Below are 16,048 nucleotides of genomic sequence, written 5' to 3' on the forward strand. Positions count from 1 at the left end.
TCTTTAATTTAACTCCTTTTCTGCCCTGGCAGTCATCAGGGAACCCTTTACACATAAAGCTAAAAGAGCTGGTTGTGAAGTGACAAGAAAAAATTTCTGAGATGTTCTAAATTAAAAGTACAGGAGAGGGTGGAAGGAAGAGATGCAAAGGGGTTAATCAGTTAACCACAGAGAAAAACCAACAAAAGGCTGCTCACACTCGTTAGTGTATTATTGGAATTATTATGTGTATGTTAGAATTATTAAATTAACTCCCAGGTGGCTATCTCTAGGATTATCTAAAAAGACAGAACAGCCAGGTGGAGTTGAATCCCAGGAGCCTCTGCTTCTTCTTCACATATGAGCTTTACAGACTCTGATGTAGACTCTACTGTACCTATCTCAGAACTAGCCCCACTTCACCTTCTCCCATGCCCTTTGTCTGTAGCTAATATAAATAAAGTCTTTCAGAATGATTTGCATCTTTCTCCCCGCTACTCAACATATAAAAAAACACTTGCAAAACTTAGGGATGACAGACATGTTTGTCCTTTCTACCTAGCCATGATGCTGGTGGTTCATACTTCATATCCCAGAACTGGTCTTTTTTTGTTAGCAATGGCCTAATAAATCCTCTTTTTAAAAACAACACTTTCAGCCATGGAAGCTAAAATTTTTGTTCAATAGAAACAACTACTATTACTAAAGCACTAAAGCATTCAATAAGCCTCTGTTAACTTTGTAACAGCTTGCTTCAAATAATTTTTACAGGGCTGGCCCAGTGGCTTAGGTGGTTGGAGCGCCATGCTCCTAACAACCAGATCGTGGGTTCGATTCCCACTTGGGCCAGTGAGCTGTGGCCTCTACAGCTAAGATTGTGAAGAACGGCTCTCCCTGGAGCTGGACTGCTGTGAGCAGTCAAAGGTTGGCGTGAGATGCCGCGAGATGGCAACTGACTACTTCAGCTGGGGGAGTGCAAGGCTCATAATACCAGCATGGGCCACACAACTAGACTGAGAAACAACAGCTTGAACCGGAGTGGGGTGGCGGGGGAGGCGGAAGAAGGGGGGAAAAATAATAATTTTTAGTTTCTCCCAAACAACTTTAAAGGGTATGTACATAAGAAAAATCATTCTGCAAAACTTATTTTTCCTGCATATTTTAACTACGTAAATTTTCTTCTCAAAACAGGGAAAATATAAATAAAGAGAAGAAATACCAAATAAAGAGTAAATTTGATAATAAGAACTTCCAGTGACAATGGAATACATTAACGAGGGAAGCAGGTGAGTCTTCTTTAATGAAGGTGAAATAAAAGGCAAAGACATACATACAGCATAGGATTTCTCAAGCTTTAGCACTATAGACATTTTGGATCAAAAAAATTCTTTGCAGTGGGGGCCATCTACAGCCTCCTTATTTGAGAATCACTGTTACAGTGAGATCGACCAGATAGCCTTGAATCTGCTCTAGCCCGGTGATTTATCAGGTGACCTTAAGTATTTTTCAGGTCCAAGATACCACAAGTCTTTGATTCTAAGGATAGAAATAATAATCAGCAAAGGGTGGAGCGAGAGAACATTCAGAGATCACTACACTGATTTCAGTTAGTAACAACAACAGATAATATTTATTAGTGTTTGCTATTTGCCAGATCATGCTTTAAGCACTTTACATGAATATTAATATTGGAATGACTCATTCATTCAAAAATTTATTAAACAGAATATTTACTGAACTAATTTTAAGATTGAATTAGAGCTTATAGGAGAAAAATGAAATAAAAATATAAGGTTTCTGGCCTCCAGGAGAATATAATCTGAAAAGAAATGCACCATATTTTCAGTTGAGTGACAACAAAAGTGATATCACAAGGCAGTTTATGATTCAATGTCCAATGAGTTATATAGATAACAAAGCTTTATGATGTCAGGATGGGCAAAATTGATTAGGAAATGATTCATGGAAAAAGCAGATAAATCTTATGCTGAGACTTGAAAAATAGTAAAGATTTCAGCAGAAGAATAGTATGAAATATAATATGGGTTCAAGGGAGCAATCTGAGCAAAGGTATAAGGTAGGTATGTATAAAACTTTCTAAAGGATGAGAAAATAGATCTTAGCTGAAACATGGTACATGAAGGTAATGGTATAAAATAAGGATGGAAAAATAGGTTAGGACCAAAATAGGTATAGGGTTCTGAATGCTAGATTAAGAAAAAAATGACAGGAGGATCTGCTTCCAGGAATGTCAGAGTATATCCTATTGGGCCAACCCTTCCATAGAATAACTATAAACTCTTAACAGATTATAAAGGCAATGGAGAACAACCAAAAGCAGGCAGAAACTGAATGGGAGTTGACTCTTGGAAGAATAAAATGGCACTGGGTGAGTTTCCTGTTTTTATAGCTTTTTGCCTGAGGGAAGGCACTGATTGGTATTACTCAATGATGGATAAAAGTCAGATAGAAATGCTCAGGATCATGGGCTTGAAAAACTAGAAAACAGAGTCGGTGCAACTATAGCAATTAGAAAATGAGGGGGGGAATCTCAGAAAAGAGAGAAACACAGAGGGAGACTCCTAAATTCTTGGTAAAAACTGGGCCAAAGCTCTGGATGACCCTTCATTTATACATGTGTGAGGCAGACTCCAGACAGTCCAATTAAGGATAAAAAAACTGAACAGAGATTTCAGCTGCTTTCTACCACAGAGGAGAAAAAGTTTGAAATTTGAGTTTAGCCAAGTCATCTACCTGATAAAACAAACAAGCAAACAAACAAATAAATATCAGTACTCTTTGTAAAACTATAACAGAATCCAGAGTCACTACAATGGATCATTCAAACTGTCCAGAACACAAAATTACTAGACCATGGAAAAATAGCAATACATGACCAATATTCAAGAGATAAGAAAATCAGTGTAACTGATACTGAGATGACCTATATGTCAGAATTAATGGATGAGGATTAAAAGGAGCTATATCACTATGTTCAAGGACATAAAAGAAAATAAGCTTGTAATGAATTTAAAAAATAGGAAATCTCAACAGAGGAATAAAACTTTTTTAAAAATTGAAAATTATAGAGCAGAAAAATACAATATCTGAAATAAAAATCCACTGGATTTGCAAAACTGTGATTCCAATCTAAAGATGAGAGAGAAAAAAATTGAAAAAAAATGAATAGAACCTCAGTGATTTGTGGGACCATATCATAAGATCTAACATACATAAAATTATGGTTCCAGAAGCAGAGAAACAGAATGAAGCAGAAAGATACTTGAAGAAATAAAGCCAAAATTTTCTGAATTTGACAAAAATACACAAACTCATAGACTTAAACAGAGAAAGAAAAGTGGTGGAGAGAATAAAGGAACAAAAAAAACAGACAACAAATGAAAAAATGGTAAATCTTATATCCATCAGATCAATAATTACATTAAATATAAATAGACTAAAATTTCTAATTAAAAGGCAGAGATTGTGAGACTGGATAACAAAGCAAGACCCACTATATGCTATTTACAAGCAATAAATTTTCATTACAATGATATAGATACTTTGAAAGATAAAGTATAAAGAAAAATATATAATGTAAGCAGTAAGCATAAAAGGTTGGAGAGGCTACAGTAATATCAGATAGACCAGAGATAAAGAAGAGCATTTCATAATGGTAAAAGAGTTAATTCATAGGAAAACTAACAGTTATAACTGTTTATGTGACCAATAACAAAGCTTCCAAACACATGACACAAAAACTGACAGAATTAAATGGAGAAATAGAAAATCCACAATCATAGTTGATTTCAACATCTTTCTACCAATGAGACTGATAAAGATGTAAACAGTCTGAATAACACAATCAACTATCTTAACCTAATTTAGATTTATATAATACTACGTCCAACAACATAATACACATTCTTTTTAAAAAAATGATAATACCTGGACATTTTCAAACAAAGGTCACAAAGGTATTAAAAAAGATTAACATAATTCATGTACCTTTTTCTAGAGTGTGAAGCATCAAAAATCAAATACTATAATTAACAAGAATGTATTACTGACTGAATTATACCCATCCTATCACATGGTAATGGAGTACAGTGAAAGTTGACTCATAATTCAAGAAACTCATTCTCGACTCATAATTCAAGAAATGCAGCTTATTCAATTCTTTCCCTACAAAATCTATTCCCTGAGTAGGAAACAAGACTTGTTTGCCTGTCATGTCTTGAATTTCCCTGATAAAACTGAGTCGTATGATATTACAAGTCTGTATATTATCACATCATCCCCATGGGCAAAAATAATGGGATTCGAGGAGCTAGTTGTTGCCAAGTTAACAGCCTGAGATATCCAAGGTTGTAAAAAAGTAGTAGAGTTTTCAAGAATGATCAACATTTCAAAGAGTCCAACAGAAATCATACCTTTATCTGTAAGGCTGTACATTTGAATCTTAACACTGTCTAATTTTGGTGAAATATATTAACACTGTAGTTCTGTTTTTAGTTGGTAAAATGGGGATAATAATGTATATATCTTGGAATTCGGTACATATTAAATAAGATTACCTATGTATAGCACCTAGTATGGGGCATACCATGTAGTAGGTACTCAACAAAGATAAATTTAATTAAAGCAAACCAAAATGGCAATTCTGGTTATCTCTTGCTGCTCATAAACTCTAAATGGCCCTATGAATTAAACAAACAAACAAAAAAGACCAAAAAGTTAATATTTAATTAATGCAGTTTATTTTTTAGGCATAATATTTCTAAACCAGTGTCCACAAGGGGAAAAAAAGAGTCAACGTTATCCTTAATGTGAGGAAGCTGAAAACCTTATTAGCAACAGGAGTGCTCTTTCAGTAATCTCATAACATTTTTTTGGAATCTTTCCTTTCTTCCATTAGCTCTAACAGTTTTCTGATTAGTTCTCCCATTTTCCCTAACATTTTCAGTTGCTTACTGATGTTCTCTTATTTTATCTTAGTCATCTGAGTTCTAGCTGGATCCCCTGTATTTTTGTAGACTCTGTCAACTAAAGACCTAGTTGAATTAGGATACAGAAAACCTAATCACAAAAGTGTTCTACATTCACAGTGCTCTGAAGTTACAGGAATTATTCCAGAGTCACAGGTCATTGTTGGAAACTTTATTACTCCAAACCAAGTCAGAGACATATATGTGTTCAGGATGTAGATTTTAGTGGCCACTCCACCTTAGCAAGGCATTACCTCCCTTCTCCCTGTACCACCCATTGCCTGGCCAGGCACACTACTGTCTCTGGACCCTCCTGGGATGGTTTCTTGCCTGGTAATAGCGCCTAGGCAGTAAGTACCTCATTTTCACCTGATCAGACCAAAAGAGTGAGGCTCTTCCTAAACCAGACAATGGCCTGATTCATTCCTTTATGTTTCTTTTTCAAATGGTCTTTATGGGCCAAGTACTGGTTAATGTTCTTCATATTCATACATGCAACGCTCGCAACCCTATGAGGTACAGGTATCTTTATAGATAAGAAAACTGAGGTACAGATTAATTTGTCCAGGGATCAGAAGGTAGTGTGTGACAAAGCTGAGGTCTGAATCCAGGCAGATCCGACTCAAGAATCCACTTACCCACCTCACTCTGCTCCCCTGTGCAATCTAAGCGACTAACAGTGAAGTCTCTTTTTCCAAAGAAGATGGGCGCTCTGAACACATAGTACCCTTTGAGTCCATACCAACTCTGATAAAAAGAGCTTTGTCCCTGAAAGTTTGTTAATTGAGATATCATTTTTATAGTGGAATATCTAACAATTAGATAGATGTTGTTAGGTCCCCAGAGAGTTTGTTAATTGAGATATCATTTTTATAGTGGAATATCTAACAATTAGATAGATGTTGTTAGGTCCCCAGAGAATGGAACCACTTATCAGTATGCACCATAACTTTTTCCAGAAATATTTTCATTCAGTGCTTTCTAACATGCATTATTTCATTTAGCCAGTCTCATGAATAATCATTAACTGACTCTCAAATATTTAAAAACCAAATTATTTTAACAACAAAAAAATGATAAAAATACTTTTAGATAAAAACCTTCTGGTGTTAATTTAAAATGACTTCGTATCTAAGACACTGCTTTTAGATTGGGGAACAGTCAGAACTCACGCTTCTGTCTCACCACCTCATTTTTCTTAGTTCAGCCTCCCTTTCTTTCCTCCCCCAGGAAGAGTCTATAGATGACCTGCCAATGCACTTCTAATGCTGCAGGAAAAGCAGCTAAACATCAATTAAAGCTTAGCATCCACTGGTGCTACTTCCCCTACATCAAAATTACACAGGCCAAAATTCCAAACTGGAAAGTAAAGGAATAATTAAAAGTAGTGGGGCAGGCCTGGTGGCTCAGGGGGTTGGAGCTCCGTGCTCCTAACTCCAAAGGCTGCCAGTTCGATTCCCACATGGGCCAGTGGGCTCTTAACCACAAGGTTGCCAGTTCAATTCTTCAAGTCCCGCAAAAGATGGTGGGCTCCGGCCCCTGCAACTAAAGATTGAACATGGCACCTTGAGCTGAGCTGCCACTGAGCTCCCAGATGGCTCAGTTGGTTGGAGCACGTCCTCTCAACCACAATGCTGCTGGTTCGACTCCCGCAAGGGATGGTGGGCTGCGCCCCCTGCAACTAGCAACGGCAACTGGACCTGGAGCTGAGCTGCGCCCTCCTCAGCTAAGACTGAAAGGACAACAACTTGACACTATTCTCCAATAAAACTCCTGTTCCCCTTAAAGAAAAAAAAAAAAAAAGTAGTCAAGTGTGTGATCCACTCCTCCTCTTGTCTCCTGAGGTCATCTTAACTTCCAGCAGTTAGTTGGGCTTCCTTCCTCATCGCTCTACTGAACCTTCTCAAATTTTGCTTTATTTGTCCTTGTTCTCCTTGCCCTTTCAGTTGCATCTGACACTGATGATTTATTCCTTCCCTCCATAAAATGCTTTGCTTGGTTTTTCTGATACTCTAGAATACTGGCATTTGTAACACTCTGACTACTCTGTGCTAGGGGCTGCCAGTTATCCCCAAATATCTATGCTCTCTTTCTTCCTCAGTAGCAGAATCCTGCTATTTCATTTGGGTACATGGCTACCCCAAATAAAGACTTCACTTTCAAGCCTCCCTTGAAACTAAAAAACAGCAGGCCAAAGTGAAATAAGTAAAAGTGGTGTGCAGTTACTGGAAAACATCCTTAAAAGACATTGGTGGATTCTCTATTCTCTGTTTTTCTCCTTCTTAGGTGTTGGAATGTAGGTGCAATAGCTGGAGCTGAATTAGCCATAGGTTATGAAGCAACATGATATAAGAAACTTAGTTTCCTTATACTATAGAGCACCATACAAGCCCTGGTCCACCTTCTTGGATTTTTACATGAGAAATAAACTTGTATCTTGTTTAAGTCACTGTTATTTTGAGTTTTCTGTCCCTTGCAGCCAATCCTGGTGCTCTCTAATGCATTTCTTCCCTATTACTGTATACTGTTAGTCACTTCAACTAGACCGTATGCTCTTTGGGAATATAAGTTCTGATACTGTACTTTACAGTCCCAAAATACTTAATGACTGACCTAGATTTCATGAACTTATGTTACATAATTCTGGATGGGTCACCTGTTTAATATTAGTTGGGAGTGGAATAAAATGGTAAATGAAGGCTCTCAATAAAAGAGGTCAAAGATGATTTGGAAATTCTCAGAGTACCTGCTTTTCTCCATTTTTAGTTGTAGTGCGAGAAATTCAGAGAATGGGAAAAAGATTTTTAAAAACCCAGGATATTATTCAGATACACAAAATAATACCTATTAGGCTTTGTTACTGAATAGAGATTTAAAAAAAAACGTCTTAAATGAATGGATAAGATTTCTAACCACTTTATAAATCAAATGGGTGTAACTTATTAGAAGGAACGGCTTTTGCTCCAGTACTCTGGTTTCTTTGAGGAGGGCTTCTCTGTAAACACACCCCTGGCCTCCTGGTGTTTCTCACTTTACTTTCTCTCCAGGAGATGGAGGACTTTTCTGATTGATAAAACTTGGAAGAATGACTGGGACTGTCCGGTTCAGTGAATCTCTTCCCTCCTTAGAGGCAAGTTTACCCAGGGAGTACATACAGCACTCTGCTAATGAAGACGGACAATGTGCAGACAGGCCAAGTATTGCCCCATTCAGTTCCATTTACCTTTGACTTCTTCATAAAGCCTTTGCTCACAATCTTAAACTTTAGCTTAGTTTCTTTCCATCTCACCCATTATTAATTTTGAATTAGTAGACCTTAATAGAAAAGTTTTGGATCCTTTTTAGTTTTCAGGTACAGGAATAACATTTGTTTAACAACAACAGTAAACCCTTATGTTTCATTTGTCCCTATGCCAGGAGCTAGGTTATCTGTAATGTCTAAATCATATTGCATCAGTAAAGCAAGTGACCTGACAGAATTCATGACCCTCCCTACACACTCAAACTTTACACAAGATAGTAACTTGGGCCCAAAGGCAAGGGCACCCCTTTGATATTGGGGTATTCATATTGCCTATGAAACTCTATTGTATAAGAGCCATTATAATAATATCCAAGCATTCCTGCAAAGAAACTAGATGTTTACGTTTCCAAGAGGTAGGTTTGCTTGTACTTGCTCTTTGAATTATATAAAAAAAAATGTTCTACCTTGATCAGGAAATAGAAGATCTGGGAAGGAAGACATAAACATTTCTAAAGACCCACTTTGTTCAGGGCACTACACCAAGTATTTTAGACATTCTAATTCATTTAAACTCTCTGTAGTGAGAAACTGTGATTGGGGAAGTTAAAAATAAATTGCCCAGGATCACTCAATAAGTGGCAGTTCCAACATTTGAACTCAGGCCTGGCTCTAAAGTCCATCCACATTCCTGCATAGTACAAAGCCTTCCAGAAGCTTTGTTTCCTACTAGATGTCATGCTACAGTATCAATGACTTACAGCTGTTTGGTCAGCTAAGGACGCAACCCAGCCTCGTGCCGAAGTTTCAGATCCATTTTTTACCTCAGTGATATTTAAAACTACCTGGCTGTCTATGGTAGATTGCAAAAATATTTCATAGCTCTTCCTGTCAAGAAGCGGAGTCTATTTCCCTACTCAGACTCTGGGCTGACCACATAACTTGCTTTGACTAGAAGGCAGCAGAAGTAACATTGTGAAGGTTCTCAGCTTGGGCCTCAAAAAGCCTTGCAGCTCTCTTTTTTGCCCTCTTGGAACCTTTTGCCAACAAATGAACAAACTCGGGGTGAGCCCGATGGTAGATGAGAGACCGTGTGAAGCTGAGATGTGTCATCCCTGCTGAGAGCCCACGAGCACAGTCGTCCTGGCTGCTGACCACACGTGCACAAATCACCCCATCCAAGACCAGAAGAACTATCTAGCTGAGCTCATCTCAAATTGCTGGCCCACAGAGTTATAAGTATAAAGATTGTTGGTTTTAGCCACTAAGTTTTGGGATAGTTTGTTACATAGGAAAAGCTAACTGATACAGCCTCTCTGACCTAGATTCAGAGATTCCTTATAGATAAAAATAAATAGGGATAGGCCCAAAGGCCACTGTAAAGTTTACTGACCATTGCTTATTCATGCATTCTACTACTTTCAAGCCCAGTCAGATTCAGTATTAAAGTTCCCTAAACCCAGATAGGTTGGGTCTTCAAGCAGTTGACAGTGACCTAGTCCAATCCTCCCCTCCCATAGGCTCAAGTGATGGAGGAAAGCCATGCATACTGGCAACTCTAGGGCTTCTGAGATTCAGTCCTTGAGCTTTAACTACATTGTTTTTAAAAGTACCTTCTAAGTCTTGGGAGACAAGCTCAAGCCAAGTATAGAATCAGCAATTTAAACGTGTACAAAGGGCTTTATGATCTGTACTTTTTGAGCATGACTATGTTTTAGCAAATAATTGGAATCAAGCCTCACATCTAACTGAATGGTGCTTAAACATGGAATGATGATGAATTTTTGCTGTTGCTTAGTGCAAATTTCACTGGAACCATAATTCTGTAACACCATATCAGACCTTCTGAGAAATTGTCACTTCATAGATAAAATAGGCTTTATCTGTAAAAGATAAGAGTTAACTTGTCAAAATTGAATTAGCTCTTATGGCATTTCCCCTTTATGTCAAAATGTTTTTATTAATATAAACTCAACCTCAGTTTTTCACACAAACAAATGTTTCAAGTGTAACGAAAGATACAATTCTACTTTAAATGCAACTCAGAGTGTTCCATTACAATAATTACCATCAACTAAAACAGACTGAGGCACAAAAAAGCAGTACCTTTCACAATGACTCTGATTTAAGATTTTGGAGCTGAACCTGAAACTTAAAAGTTGCTAAGTCACTTGCAAAAAATTAAATTGTATCTGGTGACTCAGCTGAATGGTTACTCAGAAATGGTATAAATGGTACAGCTAGTGTCCATCAAGTAGACACTAGCCATGAGCACCTGCAAACTCAGGTGGAGAGAAATGGCACTGATCACCTTTGGAAAAATAAGGATACCTATAAGCTGATTCTGTGTATTTTTTACACTTGGGATTTGAGCCAATGAGACAAGATAAGTGGATCCAGGGCTGAAATATGGATTGTGACATAAGGGCCACTGTGTACTCTCTAAGCGGTTTGTAACTGCTATTCTGCATAGCACTCCCTTGAGTGGTGCCTACTGCTTGTCAGACCTGGGTCCTATGTCAATTCCTAGGTGATTCTAATTTCATTCATCCATTCAACTAAAATCTGCTGATTGCATTTTATGCAAAGTGCTACTTCCTGTGAAATGATTCCATTATGCATCTTCCTGGAAAAAAAAAAGGGAGAAAGGAAGAAGCAGAGAAAAATAATAGTTCAGGGATTGCTTAATCTGTGCAAGAAATAACAAGTATTTCTGAAACAAATATGTAGATATACTTTTGCTTCATTTAGAATGAATCAAGTGAAAAATGGAAAAAAATCTTTCACCGGTACCTGTATCCCAATTCTTCACTAAGGTGGATCATATGAAGGATGTATGATTCTTTGCTTGTTCCAGTGAGGCCCGGCAACAATAAGATAGTAGGTCTGGTGCTGGCATCCGTATAACTCTTATTATTATCGTTATCAAACCAATCCAGTGAAATCTGCCCTCCATCTGCAGTTTTAATAAGTTCACTAAAATAAATAATTCAAAAGCATACTCATTAAGTGTTTCAAGTTGTGTCTTAATATTAGTGTCTTAATTCTATAAATATATATTATTTGGTCATTGCAAAATAACTTCTTTTCCAGCACCAGACCGTTGGGTAGTCACTGAGACACACACACACACACACACACACACACACATACCACTTTTATCACAAGAATGTTATGAAATTAGTATCATAAAGTATTTCCAGCAACACCAGTAAAAGGTAGTATATAAAAATAAACTTCAAAGTACATCAAGTATTTATCTTAATCATTTCCTCATTTCTCTAAAATACCCAGCATTTAACCCCTATTTGATTGAGGTCACCCAAATAATTCAACAGGGAATTATGAATAAGTAAAATGCTGATCTGATCACTGCTCTGGTTCTTTGACTCAATAACAATCTCCCCACAGAGTATATTACAAAATTTGCTTCTTAAATATTTTAAAGTACTTCTCACATAGTATCTATGAACATATAGAATTTTCCCAAACAAATAGTACAAGTCAAGCAACAAAAGAAACTCCAGGAGGAATAGATGACTCAGGGAAATTAATAATAGACACCATTTAAATCTCTTGGTTACTGATATATTCCAGACCATATCTTTAACACCTCAAGGACATTATCATCAAGAAGCCATTTGCTTATCAATACCAAGTACATTAACAGAGACGTCCATTGCACAAAATCCAAATTAATTAATCCTTCTCACCCCCATCCCTAGCATCAATTAATTGGTACATATTATCAAAGGATCTAGGACCTCAAGGACAGTTGCAAGAAAATTTGGAAAAGAATAACCTCCGAACACTTCTCTCATCCTACAAATAAACCATTTACAGCAAGTCACCGGAAAAAAAAATGGTGAAAGGCAATACCTGAATGTTTTCCTGCAGCTGGTTGTGGGCTGGGGGCATACCTTCCATTTTCATTACCCCTTTGTTTTCTATATACTCAATAAACCAGAGCTTCAATTAACCAAGTACTGGGCGCATGCAAAAAAAGTGATTTTGAAGAAATAACTGAAAATGGGTATTTACTTACTTCCTGTACTGCACCGGGGGCTTGGAAGTGATGAAAGGTCTCAGCAGCGTCTGTCCTCGACTCTCCCAGCACCAGACCGTTGGGTAGTACGTTTCTGTTACCACGGGACAGTGGTCCTGAAGGAAGCGGCTGAAACTCTCACCCCCGGTCACTAACTGGGGCTTCTGTGGGGAAAGCCAGTATCAGTGAAGGATCCAGAACAAAGTTTCTGCCAACCGTAAACCAAAAATGAGCACAGATTCGTCCCTAGCGCACACGATCCCTCGGGTTACATCTTCTGGAAGCCTAACTCAAATAATTCATAGTCACAACAAACTAAAGAATGGTTTATCAAACCCCTCGAAAGAAAGGCGAGAGTTGAAATAAGGGAGTCATTTTCAAAAATGCTACAGCATTGCCACGCAGCTTTGCCGGTGTAGCGAATGGTCACAGGGCAGCGCCGCGCGCGCGGAGGTCAGAGGGTCCGGGCTGCGGTCCGTGGACTCGGGACGGACCCACAGGCAGGCGGCAGGGGCAGGGCGGCTTCCCCGCGCGCCCTCCAAGGGCGTCCATCAGATGTCCGGGAAAAGGGCAACAACTCGGGAGCAGCATGCTCGCCCCCAGCGCGGCCCCAGCCGCCCGACCCTGCCAAGAGCAAGCCTCCGGCTACGCCCGATGCGGTGGCTCCAGGCAAAGCCGCGGGTGACCCTGCGCCTCGGCACCCGCGCCACCCCCCGGCTCACCTTGGCAATGCTGCTCAGGTAGTAGCAGGCATACGCGACGCTGAAGCCCAGGATCAGAGATATGCCCACTCCGGAACCGAAGAACCCCACCCGGACTTGGTGCTCCAGGTAGAGGGAGAGCTCACGGGAGAGCAGCCGCAGGTCCATGGCTAAGCGCTGCATGGCCCGGGGAGCGCCGCGCGCTGGTCCTACCGCTGGAGGCCAGCCAGCTGGCGAGCGGGCGCAAGTGGGAGCGGCGGCGGCGCCGCGGACCCTAGAGCCGAGCGTCTCCCGCCCGGCGGAGCACCGCTTCCGCCAACTAACGCGGCTGAGCAGCCCAGGGAGGCGTAGCTCTGCCCGCCGGCCGTCGCCGACTCCGCCCCGGCTTCCCCCGAGCCGCCCACACAGCCAGCCACTCAGCAACCTTCCAGAGGCACGGTTCCAAGCCCCGCCACCCAGACGGCTAACAGGGGTCTCTCGGTCAGGTCGCAGTCAGCCTGGATGAACCCCAAGAGTGGGGAGAGCGGGCGCTGACTTCGGAGAAGGAAATGGGCCTGGCAGCGCACCTGCCCCAGTGACCTTGAATGATTTCGCGCGGCGGTGGGTCTCGGTGAATCCTTCCAGTAAACTAGCAGTTTAATGTGCCCGGGAAGAATAAGTTGGATTCAAAGATTTGGGGAGTTAGCGCCAAAAATATGTTGGGAGAATGCACTCACTACGTAGTGAAAAAATCCTACATCCTCAGGAAGTTGTGTTGTCCCTGAAGACTATTAAAAGAGGAAAAATATTCCATTAAACATTCAACAGTGAGGACATTCATACTTGACTTTAAATCTCTCTGTGAATTCTTTTAATAGCTAAGTATGCCTTAAATGAAAGTGTTTCCCTAAAATAAGTGAGAAGGTCAAGAATAGGAACCGGGATTCAAAAAAATTTAAAGGCTATTTGTGGTTCATCAACGTATCGAACTGGTAAACATATGGAATTTCACAGTTACCTAATGTGTGGACAAAAAACCATTTATGAAGTAGATTCTCCTAGGCTTATTTATGGCAACATGACTAAAGCCAGGAGATACAGATATCATCTATAACCCTTATAAGGGTTAGAAGATTTAACAGTCTGTTACTATGAGCTCCTCCCACCAAGAGGTACCAAGAGTGGCAAGGCTTGAACAGGCCAAAGGGAAAAGATAAGGGCTGTATAGACTATGAAACATTTCACAGAATTATAAATTAATGATATAAAATAGTGATGGAGAAGTGAGCGGGATGGGCCAGAAAGGAGCAGTTTATTTGGCTTTGATTAGGTCATTGCAACTTGATGGTTGCTGGTACCCAGAATAATTCAGTTCCCTTCACTGAACCTTTTTTTTTTTTTTAAATCTGTAGAATAATAATTTCTACTTTACAGAGTTGTTGGGATAACTAAATGAAATAATGCATGTGCTAGCCTCCCCCTCTGTCTCTGAATATAAGTAATTCTCTTTCACTCACTGGCTCTTGTACCCTAGCACACCCAGAAAGCACAAATGCACATGGTGGTTGCCATACCAGACAATTTACATGTGACATTCTTTATAATGCCTGCACCTGTCTTCTGCCCCGCCCACCAATAAATACATGTATATTTCATTTTGCTTAAGTTTAAAGTGACAATATCATAAACTAAGATTCTTCATAAGCATCAGAGTGTATAGAAAGCTTGCTGACCTGGGAGTAAACAACTCTGAAATCTTCTACCAAACATACACAAATCATTTACGCTTTTGGAGCCTCAATTCCTTGTGTATAAAATAGATGGTTGAGATGGAAGATGTCCAAGTTCTTTCCTGTTAGAACATTCACAATCTTCCTTAAGACAAGTATTTTTACTTCCAATTTAGATGAGGAAGTGAGAGTTCAGACCCTAACATGACTCCAGTGATCTCTTCCTTCTGGTGTCGGTGCCTTTGTATAATCCCTTCCCCTTGAGTGCAGGCAGGACCTGTGACTTACTTCTAACCAATAGAATATAATAAAAGTGATGGGATGTCACCATTCCTGTGGTTACATTATGTTATATGACTCTAGCTTAGCACACTGGAGCTAAAGGCTTTCCTGCCTGCCTTGCAGAAGCAAACAGCCATACGTATTGCCCATGGAGAAAGCCACATAGCAGGGAATTAGTGGTGGCTTCTAGGACTTATGGGTGGCTTCTAGCTGACAACCAACAATGGGGCCGTCAGACCTACAACTCAAGGAAATGAATTTTGCCAACACCCTGAATGAGCTTGGAAGCAGATTCTTTACCAGTCAGGCCTCTAGATGAAAATGCAGCCTGTCCAACATATTGATGCAGACTTGTGAGACCCTGAGCAGAGGACCCAGCTAAGTTGTGTCTGAACCCCTGACCCACGGAAAATGTTAGATAATAAAAATATATTGTTTTAAGCTGCTAAGTTTGTGGTAATTTGTTATGCAGCAATAAAAAGCTAATAGAGAATATAAAAAGGTCCTACAAAAGCATTCAAAGATTAGTAAATATCAGTGGCTCATTTTTGCCTACTAATGTATTTACTTTAGGAACATTTTAAGTAAGTTGAAGATTTCATTTCAATTCTTTCAATCAATATTCAAAATTAAGAAACTCATTGAGGGCAGCCGGTTAGCTCAGTTGGTTAGAGCGCATGCTCTTAACAACAAGGTTGCTGGTTCAATTCCCACATGGGATGGTGGGCTGTGCCCCCTGCAACTAGATTGAAAATGGCAACTGGACTTGGAGCTGAGCTGTGCCCTCCACAACTAGACTGAAGGACAACGACTTGACTTGGAGCTGATGGGTATTGGAAAAAACACACTGTTACCCAATAAAATTTGGAAGAAAAGAAACTAATTGAGAGATTTTTGGTTTTTTACTTTATACCTCACTGTTTTAAATGGTCACAATGAACATTTATTACTTTTTAAACGGTAAAAACGTTATTAAAAAATACAAAGCTAATTATAAAGGAGTAAATCACGTGAAAAGATATATAGCTGAAAGAAAGACCAAAACATTCTAAGATGTAATAGAAGACAAGTTTTAAACAGAAACACCTCTTGACAAATTTTGT

At 39.5% G+C, this 16,048-nt stretch overlaps 1 protein-coding gene across 1 annotated transcript in view; it reads right to left on the minus strand.

Annotated features, from left to right (window-relative positions):
- Positions 1–13,336, minus strand: part of ABHD3 (abhydrolase domain containing 3, phospholipase) — a 36,500-nt gene extending 23,164 nt beyond the window's left edge. Inside the window, exons 1-3 of the mRNA XM_019741283.3 lie at positions 12,976–13,336; positions 12,254–12,417; positions 11,002–11,184 (exon numbers count right to left, since the gene is read on the minus strand). Coding sequence (XP_019596842.1) covers positions 11,002–11,184; positions 12,254–12,417; positions 12,976–13,137 — 509 coding nt within the window. The 5' untranslated portion in view covers positions 13,138–13,336. The remainder of the gene's footprint in view (positions 1–11,001; positions 11,185–12,253; positions 12,418–12,975) is intronic.
- Between the last annotated feature and the right edge of the window lie 2,712 nt (positions 13,337–16,048).

The sequence above is a fragment of the Rhinolophus sinicus genome, chromosome 4 (genome assembly GCF_057876585.1).
Source record: "Rhinolophus sinicus isolate RSI-liver-muscle chromosome 4, RSI-T2T, whole genome shotgun sequence".
NCBI lineage: Eukaryota > Metazoa > Chordata > Mammalia > Chiroptera > Rhinolophidae > Rhinolophus > Rhinolophus sinicus.